Below are 14934 nucleotides of genomic sequence, written 5' to 3'. Positions count from 1 at the left end.
TTAATATTTTCAATTCAACGTAAAACAAAAATCTTTATACATGGTATATATTCTTGTGTCGGTATCAATTGTGTGACTAGCTTATGATACAAATGAGGGAGGGGAAAACACAACGCAAAACCTGGGCTCCTGTCAAAAAGTTATACCAAGGCGTAATATAATAATCGAAGCGGCTAATAAAATCATAAATAAACAAGGTAAGAGTGTCATGTTAGACTTTTTTACGAATTGAAGCGATTTATGCCAATTAACGGTGACGACAAGAAGGCGCACCATGTTTATTCCATAGTCGCTATCAAGTAAATTTTGCCGGATTTTGAGTTCGTCTCAAGATAGAACAACACAAATACACAAGGAAATTTTTACAGTAACGCTATAACCATCCTTTGGTCTTTTAATAGCTTGAAGCTCAGTAGATTTTGTCATATCGGTCATTGTTAAAACTGTCTTTGTTTGATGCTACTTTTCGACATAGGAAAAGTATGTCAGACAAAAATATTCACTAAAAAATAAATATTTCTTTGCCAGCTTCAATAACGACAGGGGATTAATTTTAGATGATAAAACAAAAGATTATGTTCACAGAAATACCGTAGGTCAAGTACATTCGTTACATGAAGTCACACAACTCGGATAATATTCACAGTTAAAATATGCATATTTGAGCGGTCGAACGAAAAAAGTCATTTCTCGAAAACTAAAATATATTTTCACAAAAAAACTACACCACAATTATTAGAACATATTGGGCTATATGAAAGTAGCAGAGAAAACGAATTTTGGGCCACTTGCCACAAAATTTCAAATTTGTTCGATGTATGCTGACATCCTCTCTTAAGTGTCCCGTATGGGTAACCAAGCGACGGCTGGGCGTCGACCAGCCCCAACAAAAAGTTTCCTGCCAAGGCAGGCCATTAGGTCTTCAGGGCATTGTACAAGTTCAAATTAGGTCATGGACCAGTATCTGTTCACATGCCGCTAAATTGGTTGTATAAGAGATTACTCTAAGTCTATCTTTAGGGGGCTTGTCGCAGATATTTCTCCTTTTGATACACATTCCTTAAGAGCTGGTTCCTTAAGAGCTGCTTCATCTGCAGCTAATGCTGGTGTTCCAGACGGACTTTTTCAGAGACATGGACGTTGGAAATCTATATCCGCCGATGGCTACGTCGGTGAAAGTTTGATTTCACGTTTGTCAGTGTCAAAAAGTTAGGAATTTTAATTCTTTAATTTTCTACTTTTAACTTCACATTTTTCCTCTCTTTTTCTACATCAGGATGTGTATACTAGAAGATTGACTGAATCATCCTAAATAAACTTTTTACATTGAATGTCTTGTCAGAGTAGTCACAATTCGAAAAGTGCGGGAACCGGAAACATTCCTACACAAGTGGGCTGCAACTGAGGGTTTGTCATTAAAATACCAATTCTTTACAAATGTAATAAAATTTATAGATATATTTTCTCTATTTTCATAAAGTCCTTTAGTATATTTAAATTAAAAGGCTTCAGTAAATTCTGGGCAGTTTGTAAAACAACAAGTCCCATATCTAGGGTTGTTAGTCCTTTCCATTCTAAATTTTCCCAAACATCCCTACACCAATCAGAACTTCCGTCTAAAAACTCTATAGCCAATCAATTCTTGTATTAGTTCCACCCTTATCTTAAGAAAATTTTTTCCCTGTTGGTCGTTCACTCATCTTCGGACGTTAAGAACATTTCTAAAATGATTTGTCATTTGAAATTTACCTTTGCATGGATTTTATTTCTACTTCAACCGATAGGTAATGTATTTTACCGGAATTGTGATCGAATATTGTGAGTGTTTACTTTCTCCTTTGGGTTCATCTTACAAGGTACTTTATTTTCTTTTGACAGCAGCAGATTGTCGTGCCTTTTAGAATGTATACGGTGTTTGAATTGAAATCAAAGGAATAGTATTCTTGTTTGGATGAAATCGAAAGTATGAATTGTTGTAAATTAACGCCGATCTAAATATTCTCCCTCAGATGGCGCAACTGTCACATGGTATGAACCAACTCCGGTACAGACAACATCGAATCCAGCTGAAGCGCTCATCCCTGGCAAGTTAGCGGTTTATGAAGGATCTCCTGCTACGTTGAATTGGAACTACAGTCACTCTTTAACTTTAACTACCATTAAATTACGATTTAAGGGTGTTTTTATAGTTAATGTTTTACCAACTGGACAAGTTGGTCCTGTTAATGCTAGTTTTCGGCAACGGTTCAGCGTAAACTCGACTCCGCAAAGACTTTCTCTGTTGATCTCTAAAGTGATTACTGGCGACGACAAGTCAAATGGGGAATTTAGCTGTGAGTTGAATGATTTACCTGGTGCTACATGGAAACGTGCAATTCAGCTGCAAGTCGTAGGTAAGCTTAAAAGTTTCGCTGACTTTTTAGAGATTCTTACCATTAATAACTATTAATAGTATAATATTATCCAGCTTTCGTCCTTTGGGCCTAGTGAAAGTGTATGTAGACTTTTGGAAGACAAGAATAATTCTTCATGCTAAAACTTTCAATATTCCCTTCAACAAATTTATTTAATGAATTGGATTTTTTGTTATGGATTTTGTTTTGCTTGACACATTTAATCCGAGGTAGTTTTCAATGGTTCACTGTACTGTTGTGTTTTTTAGTTGTTGAGGTTAGTAATGAGGACTTTGGAATGGAAACAAAACAAAAACCTGTTAACGAAAAAAGCTTAAAAATTAGGATTCATCACAAGACAAATGAAAATATATTATCTGTATGTATTAGAGGATTAAGTTACTTAAACTTCTCTGACAGTAATCACATGTGTTTGTGAGATCAGTGTGACAAAAATATGTAGGATATCGAGCTTGTAAACATGGTTAAATCACCCTTTTTGCAGGAACAGTTTTCTAAGAGTGAAGCTAAAAGAAAATTGTGAGCTTGAAGGAACAGCTAATGCCCAAGGACAAATATATAAACATATATTTGCAACAAATCGCGGCTATTGTGTTTATTATACTTCAATTATGAAAATGTATGGAAAAATATTCATGAACAGCTTACAGTTTGCTTGGTATGTTCTCAACTTTATGACAAATAGACATGCGCTATCTTCTGTGACAACTATTAATATATAAAGCACTCTCTCATCTTGAATTAAATTGGTGGACAAAAAGTTTGTAAATTGGGGAAATCTTACTAAGGAGATATCCTTGTTTATGATCCATCAAATGTTTTTGCTTGACTGATTGGTCTAAACACATCATGTGACCGAATGTCCCCTAGCTAAAACTGAGGATATATAAAGATATCACCTGAGACATGTTCCCCCATTTTCAAACCTAATGTCCACTGGGATAAGTTTTTGTTTAAAATTTAATTCAAGACAAGAGAGCATTTTGTGGTTGTTACAGAAGAAGAGAAACATTTATTTGTTCATAAAGTCATGTGAGAGAAAACTCAAGAGCAAAAATCTTATGCGGCAGACAGATAGCTGTTTGCAAACATTTTTTTCACTCACATTGCAAAATATTTGAAGGATAATAAACTCAATAGCCTCTATTTTGTGCAGAAACATACTTGTGTATTTGTCCTTGGACATTATCTGTTCCTCAAAGCTCACAGCTTTTGTCAGATAATATCTGTGGACAAATATTCCTGAATATTTTCATGTCAAATAGAGGCTATTGTTTATATATATATATATTAACAGTCATGTGATTTGTTTAGACCAATTACTTGTGAGCAAATATATTTCAAGGATTATAAGGATGATCATGAGAGAATGGTGTGATTACAAAGCAATAGTAAACTTGACTGATCCTTCAAATTTTTTGACACTTAACATGTTGCTGTTTTTTCACAAGGCCAACAGCGATAATGAATAAGTTTCAAACATGTGTACAATCATGTATAACCTCATTAAAATTAGAGAAACTAAAAAGAGATCTAGAAATGAATTCTTAGCATTCTTGGTACATTTAATTCAAAGAGTTGTTGATCTCTTTATACTGGAAAACTTGCAATTGTAACAGCAAATGAGTAAACAGAAATATCAAAATTCATTTTTTTTCTCAGAGGGCACAGTAACAAATCCTACAACTTGATCTGATTGGCTCTTAATGCAGTCCATATTTTCTTAACTCTGCCTACAGGCACAGTAACCCTTTCATGAGTTGCTGAGAATATCCCTAACTTCATTGACACTTTCATAATTAAATTTTGTTTTTACAGCTGGGGAGTATCTTCAAGCAAATTATTTTAAGCAAATCAAGCTGATTAACAACTTTTTAATCCTCTCTTTCCTCTTTTTTCTCTCTCTCAAATTGCTTTGGTTTGCCAGCAAAAAATTGTTATCAAAATGAATTTGTGGTGGCAAATATGTCAGTAAATGGGTTGACATGCAGCTTATTAAAACAGTTTTTGATAAACTTTAATCCCCCACAAAAAGTAAGTCAGAAAGTTACAACTGAGAGATATTTGTTTACATTTGAATTAATCACTGAAACTTTCATTCATTTAATATCTGAATTCCCTCAAACAATGTGTTCATTGTAAAATGATGGTCTTCCGTAAGTCTGTTCAATTGGGCCATTTATATTGTAAATTGCAGAATGAAAACAAAAGGAATTCAACGAGAAAAGGCGGCACGATGTTCCCTTTGAGTCAAGTTAAAGTGTCTCATTTGACGTTAGTTTTTGGTGGGAAAACACAAGAGTTACATGCACCATTGCAGCAAACAAATGAACGAACTCCCACAACTTGAAACATACATTTGAATTTACCTAAAATTACTTTCCTTGCTGTTTTACTGACTGAGCAGAGGTATTCTCCCTACACTAATCATTAGTGGGAGTGGATAATACTTTCGTAAGATCATTGAATGCTTTTGAAAAAAAAATTGTTGTGACAGTCTTTGAACTTTAGTTTGTTTTCCGAATCAGTATTGCTTTTTTTTTTTTTTAACTTTATTAGGCAATACAAACCAAAGAAGAGCAATATTTTCCTCTCTTAAAAATCAAAACGCCACAATTTTCAATCTGCAAGAAACTTTTTTCAAGCAAGGCAACAAGAAGATTTGGTCTGCAGAATGGGGAGGAAAAATTCTCTTCTCTCAGGGCTCCAACATTCTAAAGGAGTCAGTGTGCTAATCAACCCAAAATCAAAGTTTCAGTTATCTGCTGTAGAAACAGATCCACATGGGAGGTACATAATTGCCAAATTCCAAATTGAGAGAACAATCTTTTTTGTCATTAATATTCTATTATTGACTTCATGGAAGAACTTGACTTGCTAGATATATACAGGAAATATCATGCAAACACCAGAACATTCACATATGAAACCAAAAATACAAAGCTAAAATTTATAATTGACTTTTTCCTTATATCACATACAGTCTGAGTGAATATAAAAAGAGCTGCGGTATGTACCTCTATAGTGCCAGATCATAGAGCAACATTTCTGGGAATATAGTGTTAGGAAGTGAGCTAAAAAGAGGACCCATTACATTGAAATGTAAAAATACTCTACTAAATGAAGAAACCCATGTAGATCTAAAAATATTCCTTTATCCTCAGACACTAGGAAAATAAAAAGATGAAGAAAGTAAACAACTTTTGTGGGAGCTAATCATAATGGAAATTTGGTCCAAGACTATAAGCTACTTTAAGAGAATAAGAGCTGAGTATAAAAAAATGTGAGGCTACCCTGCAAAATAATCTAGAAGAACTGGATCACTAAATATGCAATAATACAGATCTTGATCCTCATATCCTTGATGAATACGAGGCAGCTAAAAAGGAATTGAATACTATGTAGGAATTCAAAGGTAAGGAGGCCATCTTTAGGTCTAAATCTAGGTGGATAGAACAAGGTGAAAAACCAACAAAATACTTCTTTAATTTAGAAAAGAAAAACTATGTAATGAAGACATTGCTTCAAATTAAACCATACAACAGTGAAATCACTTCAGATCGGAAAAAGATAAAGTAGCAAATAGAAACCTTTTTCAGTGAAACATATAAGTCCAGGCCTGCTGATGTTCCATTAGATGAGCAGGAAATAGGTTTTAATGACTTTATTAGGAACTTAGAAGTGCCAAAATTGTCAAATGAGGAACAAGAATCCCTCAAAGACAACCTGACACTTTAAGGAAAAAAATGTCATACTTTCGTTTGGGGAAAATAAAACTCCTGGTGAAGATGGTTTCAGCAAAGAGTTTTATGAAACTCTCTTTTATCTTTCAAAACATGATTTACTTACCTCACAAAATGAAACTTTTCAGAAAGATAGCCTCTTAGTTTCCCAGAGAAGAGGAGTAATACCTTCAATTCCTTAAAAATGACAGCAGCTTGTCAGAACTCACCGGCTGGTGTCCCATAACGTTGCCTTATGTTGACTTTGGGGAGAGTATTTGCAAATGAATTGAAACTTTTTTACCCAACCTAACTCATTTGGACCAAATAGGATTTGTAAAGATAGGTATATTGGCCAAACATAAGACTTTTAAATGATCTTATGGAATGCATGGATGTTAAGAAGCTTTTTGGAATCTTCCTATTTATTGATTTTAAAAAGCATTAGATTCTATAAATTCAATTTTCTGATGGAAAATTTCTTACGCTTGAAGAATTTAAAAATAAATTCAATATTAAGGTCAATTATTTGCATTATTTTCAATTAATTACTGCCATTCCTTTAGATCTGAAAAGAAAGGCTCTTGATTCTCCTGTCCCTGGTCTACTCAGTGCACTGTCAGAATACTTTCAGTTGAAAGACAAAACAATAGTTTTAACTAAATTTCCCTGTAAAAATTATTATAAACTGTTTATTGATACTGAACCCCCTCCAATAAGGTCTTGGAAGAAATATTTTCCAGAACTTCCTGATTGGAGCAGCTGTTTTGTTGATATATGTCTTTGAAAGATGATAAACCTAGGTAATTTTCTTTTAAAGTTATGCATGGAATAATTCCTATGAAGAAAGAACTGATGAAATATAAATTGACTACTGATGACGAAGGCCCCCCTATGTCTTAATCTAGACTCAATTGAACACACTTTTATAAATTGTCAAGAATCAACTGATTTCTTTACGAAAACTTTAGGATGGTTTAATGTTTTTCACAAGACTAAGATAAAACTATCTCTCTTTAATTTGCAATACCTTTGTGCAACTACTATTTACTTGCTTCAAAATTATGAAAGTATCTTGCCATAATTAGTACAGCCAGAAAATCATTCGGATCTTTTGGGAAGTATTTCATTAAGTCTGAGAAGAAGATAAAAATGTTATTTACCAGCCAATGTGGATCTGTATTGGGAAAAACAGTGTCCTCTGTCCCAAGTATGGCCTTGGGTGGTACCCAAGACAGAGGTAGAAAACATAGGGAATTTTAGCTAGTTTAATGACTTAACCCTTTACACCCTAACATCAGTATGCATATTCTCCACACTGTTCTTTTTATATTTCCTAAGGTGCTGACAAGAAGAATTTGTTTACCAATCAAAAGCTTCCTTCCCTAGTGACCATTTCCTTTATTCTTATGACTTTAATGTTTGATTCAAGCATGATATTGTTGGAAGAAATTAGATGCAAGTCACTCTTAGGGTTTAAAGGGTTACACTGTAGAAGGGTTGTCTCCTTAAGCAATGAAATCAGGTGTAAAATCCTACCACTCTAATTAAATTTCACACAATTTTGAACAGAAGGGGTACATTTTCAAATCTGTGTAGAGAATTTAGGATATTGCTGAACATTTGTTTTCTTTCTGGTTTTTCTCATCAAAATTTTACAGATAATATGGATTACGTCTGAGGCCATTACAATTGATAAATTATAAAATCCCTCACACAGTTTTTTGGTTGGTATTGTGAGAGTCTTTGGGTCTAATTTCAAGGCTTTTAAGTTTTCAATAATTTACCACAATAATATGTTTACAAACTTGCATGAAAACCACATTGTACAATAAGTGGCAAAAGTCTCAGCATGCTCTACTTATTTTGAATTTTTCCTAATTTACCCAATCATTATGTGTGAATTTCATTTGTATGTGCAAGGTTTGTGAAGAAAATTTAAAAATCATGTTAACAGTATTATCACTTTTGCACATTGCTTATACGTGTACATGCCATTCAATTATCCTTGAAGTTTACTTGTTATTGTTTGATCACTCTTAGTTCCACTAAAGATCATTGAAATTAGTGGTAAAACAACTGTTCTTGAAGGCAGCAACTTGAATTTAACCTGCACCACTTTGGGTCAACCAGAACCAAACATCACCTGGACCAAAGAGAAGCCTGGGAACCAAGGAAATACTGTTGTGGTGCAAGAAGGAAAGGTGCTGAATATAACAGACATCAATAGGACTCATGCAGGAAATCATACCTGCACAGCAAACCATGGCTTTGGTACACCAAAGAGCCAAACAGTTTATGTGAATGTTACTTGTGAGTATGCATTGAAAAAATGTTTGAATAATGTTAAACAGAGATGCACTTTCGTTTTATTTTCTATGCCAATGTATTGTGCTGTCAATTACTGGATTAGTGTTAAGCCAAGTACATCCATGCAGGGGTCCAAGCTCAAATTTTTAAAAAATCACCTGTTGACAACCTTCAGTTCATACTTGAACCTTGGTTATTACTGTGCTATTCCAAAATAAAATCCATTTCCCCTTGACCATTTTCACAGTTGTTAAAAATTTCCTTTCAAACTTAACCCCTGCTATTTTCAATAATCTATAAATCTACCAATTTTACATGAAACAAAAGAATATAATTCAAGTTGGCCAATACATGAATTAGCTGGCTCTAAGAGTCCTTTGATTAAATATTATTTTTATTTCCAATTTTATGTACAGATCCAGCCAAGATTGTTAATTTTAGCACTGAGTATTTAGCTGGTGTAGGACAAAGTGTAACTCTTTACTGTGAAGCAGAAGGAAACCCTCCTTCTAATTACACTTGGACTCCATGTAACAAGTTTGTAAAAGGACAAGTTTGTGACAAGAAGACTCTTGTTATTTCACAAGTCTGTGAAGATTCCAATTATACCTGCAAAGTGGTCAATGGACTTGGATCTGATTCAAAAACTGCCAATGTTTGTAAGTTACTGTATTGTTTAACTCCTTTACTGTTTAACAATGGGATATTTTGTACTTCCTTCAAGCCGTTTTAAATTGGCAAATGTTATCTCATGATGATTTTATCTTCTTCACAGTCATTGGAGGAAAGTCGATTAATATAACTATTAAAATCGCTGATGGAAAATACAATGAATCCTCACTGTTAGATGGATTTGATAAAGAGGTAACAACTTTTGTGTCTTTTTACTTCTACATTGGTTAAGCTCAAAATTACATACCTTTAATTTGTGTATATAATGTAACTGTGCAGCTACATGTATGCCAATCACTTTTCATGTTTCAGGTTGGTAAGTAATGCTGGTTGCTTAAAAGATTTCTAAATTTATTGATGTGTGGGAGCTCAATGCAAGCTTTGCTTCTATGCACACAAAATTTATGCACTCTTTTAAAGTTTGGAGGTCACTCTAATTTCAACACACCAAGTGTTGACCAAGTGTGAGGTCAAGATGGTTGGAAATTGGCTGTGTTCCTTTTTCCGTTTTTATGGACTTAAGGACCACTTTTTGCAACTCCATCGCAGCCATTGTCCAAAAATTACAAAGTAATTAAGGTTACCCCATGCAATATTTTTCTTGCGCTGGATCTGCACGGGCAATCCCAAGCGGGTAAGATGGGCTCGTCTTGCTCGCTCAGGTAGCCAATCAGAACGTACATGTATTGCTTCTTCTTGCCCAAGGGTGCTGCCACGATATAATAAGTTTAATTATTGGCTTCATTCATTATATGTACAGTACCTCTCAAAGGTTAGTTGACAGTCCCTCGAACCTCGATCCTCGATTCTCGATGCTCGATACTCACTAACTTCGAGGATCGAGGCTCGAGTCGAGTATCGAGACCCTCGAAACTTGGTTCGAGACACTTGAAGTTAGGAAACAATGAGTTATCGCGCGATTAATTTTTCACACGATTTGAAGTTCCTTACCTTTAGTCTAATCCATGCGTCGTTGCCGATGGGGGAAACTTCGCTCGAAATATGAAACGAGTGTAGTTCTTTTTTTTGGACAATAACCTCGCGAAGATAAATATTGTACTGTAGGCATGACCCTCTTCGTTTCTCGAGCGAAACTTTGCTCGAAATTCATGTGTAGTTCTGATATTTTAGACGATAACCTCGAGAATATTATTGTCTTTACTGTATGCGTAACCCTCTCCATTAATTTGAGCGAAACTTTGCTCAAAATTCTTGTGCAGTTCTGATTTTTTTGGACTATAACATCGTGAATATTATTTTTACTGGATGCGCAACTCTTTGTTAATTCGCGCCTGAACGTTGTTATTAATCACGGTGTCGAAGAGCGTCTTTGCCACTTCGTCATATCCCAAATGTCCGTCATTTACACATCTCCAGTTTCATCATCGAACACGGTTTTCAGGTTTCCTAGTCTTACTTTATGAAGTTTGACTCTGGAGCTTGATGCTGATCGAAAAAAATGGAAACGAAATGCTGCTTTGCTGCCTCTTTGACGCGAGAATGTGTAACGAGACGATGGCGTGACGTCGACTAGCGACTTTGTTAGTTTACACCATACTTTGTCAGGGCTTCCACTTTCAGCAACTCAGTGTAAATTGATTGTTGAGTACTGTTCTATTGACAACTTTTCTCATTTGTCATAGAACGAGCTTCATCGGCAGGGTTTTTCTTACTTTGGAGTGGATATTTGTGAGTAGGGGTCACAGACAATCCAATTTATATTACATGAAGCTTAAGAACGTCGCATGGTGCTGTAGTTTACAATATTTGCACTTCGTTCGATGAAATTATTGCAATTTATCCATATGTTTTGATTTTCGCTAATATCGTTTTCAATCAATAAAAAGCGTCGTCAACAGCTTAAGATGATAGCTTCAGTGGAAATATGGTTGTTTACATTTTTATCGGTCGTTTGATCTATTCTGTGATCGGAGAAAACTGCCAGCGCTTGTAAGCTCGAATTTCATGTGTTCTGAAATTAACTTTTGTAGACGTAAATATAAATGTAACGCATGCCTTATTCAATAACATCAACACAAGACAGGGCTTGGCTAAAGTTCGAGTCTTGTGCGATATGAAAATATGTTTATGTCTGCGAGCTGTCTGTGTGTTTTAAGAATAGCCGCTTGTCAAGCGCTTTGTCCTTCGCTATTATTTTGCGTGCAATAGTTAAATCGTTTTCTCGATACTGGAGTTCGAGATCCTCGAAAAGTCCTTCAAGTGTCTCGATCCTCGATTCTCGATAGTTTCGAGTATCGTGGATCGAGTACCGAGTCGAGACTGTCAACTTACTTTTGAGCAGTGCGGTATGTCTACTTTCTAGTAATCATGAATTTAGGTTCTTGAAGTTTCTTACACTCAATTGAAGTCCCTCCTGAACGTTGAGAAATCTTTAATAGATGAGGACAGTTGTTGTCTTACTGAACATTGTCTGTTTTAAAAGAGAATGTTAATTTGTACTGAGGGTTTTACAGAAGCCGTCCAGAATATTTTCTGACAGAAAATAAGCAAAATTGGCACATTCAACTTGTAAATAAGTATACAGTATCAGGTTCACGGAAGAAATGAACCACTTTGCTTTTGTGCACTTGATACAATGTACCACACTTGTCTATTACCTTTCAGTTCCAAAAGGTTTTCACTGGGCACGGTTATGAAAAAGTGGAAGTGAGAGGTGACAGGTTTGTAAACCATTAGTATTCATTAATTTAGTTGGTCTCCGACGTAAATTGTACTTTTCCTTTTTGTGATATGTTCCACTTTAATCCAACCTTCAGCTGTTTTCTTTCCCATGATTTAGTATTGTGGAGCTAGCACTGCAATTCAACACCCCCACAACCCAAACATATGTTGTTACAAGACTTCGTAATGCTGTCAAAGATGGGCGTCTCGGAAAGTTCGCTGTTCATTCTGCATATATAAATGGGACCTCTTGTGATGCTACACCAACAACACCAACACCAACACCAACACCCACAGGTTCCCCTAAACGTAAGTTTCGCGATACCTCACTGAGATGTTCATTAGCTGGTACATGTTACAAAATCCCATAATCCTGCCTGATGATTACGAGCACATTTTCAGCATATTTTGACGTAATCATGTATTCATTTAGAATAAATGAGACTAAAGTGACTCAAATGCTTAAATGCACCGGTATCTGTGTGCAACATAAAGGAACCAAAAAAAAATGGTGATAGCAGTTTGAACTGGAGTTGTAGTTGGCGATAATAACTGACTGGTTTGGTTTCATAGTTGTAGAGAGCAATAACTTCTCAGTGTGAAACTTTCACATCATTCAAGTCACCCCCTTTTTCTGACATTCTTAAATGCTATGGAGACTTCCATGTATTACTGATATACATTGAATGAGCACCTCCACTTGAGCATTTCTGTGGATGGAGATGGTGAATCTTACCGATTTAAAGGGTTCGATGGCAGGTACTCATTAGAGTGCATAGTGGTCACTCCACTATAGTTGGGAATTTTCATCTCAATTTACAGTTGTACTTGTACATGTACAACAATTTTTACATTGATTTCCAATTTCCCCATCTAAACTTGAATACACAAACGGTCACACAAGCAAAAGCAACCATCACATGAGAATAAGCTCAAACATTTCATTACGTTTCATTATGTTAGTGAGTTGCCATCTTGAATGATTTCCGTGTAGTCTCGATTTGTGTTGGACACCAGTTTACACAAATAGTTACATGCTATGATTATTCATATTCAGTCTCTATGTTATGCTAGCATCGAACCAGCATGCGTGCTTCATGTTTACCTTCTCAGTAGTCTTAGCAAAGAACGATATTACTTTTTTTCTGCAAGTGAACGCCTATAGTTGAAGTCTTTTATTTTTAATTCTCAAGTAACTATATGACATGTTACTATGTGACATGTTGTGCTACAATCAGCGAACGATAATATTTCGAATGATACGAGGATGTCAGTCGAGTGATGATGAAAACGTTCGTTATTATAGACTAGTTAAAGGAAGTAAATGTTTACCTGCCCCATTCCAGAGAAAAAAGCAAAAACAAAATTTATGTCGTTGAAAATGCAAACCGTTTACAGTTACCGTTCAAGCTCTCAAATCTAAATCTCAATTTGCTCCGATAACCTCAATACTGCTGCCACATTGCTTAAAGAAAGATTAATGTCCTTCCATTCCACTACCATAGCTAAAACAGCTTTAGAGCTCAACAGCAGTTTATTTTTAAATTGGAAAATAAAGTGACAGGTAGAGATCATCCACATAAAGGAATGCTTAGAACTGATATGAACAGCCTCCAATAGCAAAATTACGTACGTGTACAATTCTTAAGTTTGCGAACAATATCTTCTATCCAGGCAAAGTTATGGATTTCGACAACTTAATTCTGCTCGTAGCATTTAAGAAATAAGGTTTATCAAATAGGTGTAGGTTCATTTTCTTGAAACTTTTTATACAAACTTTTATTGACGACCTGTATTACCATCAATACATTAACTATAATTTTTTTACAATACATTACCTACAATACATCACTTACAATACATTATTTAAAAAGAGTTGCTTACAATTAAATCCTACAATTATTAAATTATTTACAATGCTAACATTAATTGAATACTACATTACTGACATCAGTTACATCAAGTTCATTATTTTGAATGTCTCTTTTCCTAAAACATGCAAATGGTATTTGGTTTTTTTTTCAGGCTTGAAGAAAGGTATCATCATCGCCATCGCCATCGTTGCCTCGCTGTTCCTCGTTATTATTGTTGGGAACTTATGTTGCTGGTACTTCAGCACAACGATTTGTATTGTTGTTGTCTTCGGATTTATCCGAAAATGTCTATGCAAGAAAAATCCGGATTCAAAGGGTAAGTATTGCACGTTCTAATCGCCTTGGTGACTTTAGACCAATTTCAATCAATTTTGTGAAATTACTGTATATTCTAATCATTTTTTTGCTCAATATATGAACAAGTTCACCATAGGGTCACTTTGATTGAATTTCAAGATAGCGTTTGGGTTTAATTTTCACTGTACGTGTACATCTGTGATTGCCAGAGATGTAATCAAAATTACTGGAGACAGTCAGACTTCTGAAACATCTACTCGAAACGCATGTTTAAATGTATAAAACAAAAGAAATAACGTAATCATCATTGAAAGAAGCAATAACTTTTTATGCAAGAAAAATCTAGCTCCTAATTTCTAGAGTTGAGAATCCCAAGATCAGTTCGTGGTACATATGATAATTCTGTTTTGCCTTTGAATAGTTTGCTAACCCGTACGTTGCCCAAAGCAGTGACTTGCATTGGTGTATATGGATTGATTACTAATCCTCTACAGTATAATTATGTACCAATTTATTTACTATGTGTTCTTTTTTAAAACGCTATTGTAAGAAGTCCATTCTAATGGAGGCAAAGACGCGGGGATGTAAGTATTGTGTACTTGTTGAATTTTTTTTTCTGTTACTAGGGTGTCAGCTCTTTTTTTGTACTCATTCGTTTATTAAGTGTTTGTTTTTTAACATCTTTGGATACGTATGAGTGGAACGCTAGTTACTGCTTCACTGACTTGTGAAATTTGGAGCATATCTATTTTTTCCCTTTTCATCTTTTTATTTGTTTGTTTCATCATGTACACGAAGGTGTATATTCAGTCATGGTTTTTAAATTCATTTTGAATGCGAATAAACTGCAACATCTGAAAAACCTAATCTTAGGGACCAGGTAGCGGAGGGTCAAATTTAAGGAAAAGTCATTGTGCATTGTAGGGAAGCGGGTTATAGCTCACCCGACAACCAGTATGCAGC

At 35.0% G+C, this 14934-nt stretch overlaps 1 protein-coding gene and 1 pseudogene across 2 annotated transcripts in view; both read left to right on the top strand.

Moving 5' to 3' along the window:
• LOC136281855 (uncharacterized) overlaps window positions 1-14934 on the top strand; it is a 418311-nt pseudogene that overhangs the window by 184269 nt on the left and 219108 nt on the right.
• LOC131782946 (uncharacterized) overlaps window positions 1697-14934 on the top strand; it is a 19916-nt gene continuing 6678 nt past the window's right edge. Inside the window, exons 1-10 of one of the 2 annotated variants that reach the window (XM_066168353.1) lie at window positions 1697-1784; window positions 2010-2393; window positions 8180-8449; window positions 8863-9105; window positions 9222-9310; window positions 11744-11799; window positions 11919-12109; window positions 13826-13990; window positions 14525-14555; window positions 14896-14934. The exon at window positions 14896-14934 is cut by the window's right edge and continues 169 nt beyond it. In XM_066168353.1, the coding sequence (XP_066024450.1) occupies window positions 1727-1784; window positions 2010-2393; window positions 8180-8449; window positions 8863-9105; window positions 9222-9310; window positions 11744-11799; window positions 11919-12109; window positions 13826-13990; window positions 14525-14555; window positions 14896-14934 (1526 nt within the window). In that variant the 5' untranslated portion in view covers window positions 1697-1726. Of the gene's footprint in view, window positions 1785-2009; window positions 2394-8179; window positions 8450-8862; window positions 9106-9221; window positions 9311-11743; window positions 11800-11918; window positions 12110-13825; window positions 13991-14521; window positions 14556-14895 lie in introns of both variants that reach the window. The other variant, XM_066168352.1, reaches the window with a different exon arrangement.

The sequence above is a fragment of the Pocillopora verrucosa genome, chromosome 6, assembly GCF_036669915.1.
Source record: "Pocillopora verrucosa isolate sample1 chromosome 6, ASM3666991v2, whole genome shotgun sequence".
Lineage (NCBI taxonomy): Eukaryota > Metazoa > Cnidaria > Anthozoa > Scleractinia > Pocilloporidae > Pocillopora > Pocillopora verrucosa.
This window is presented reverse-complemented; position numbering and strand designations above follow the sequence as displayed.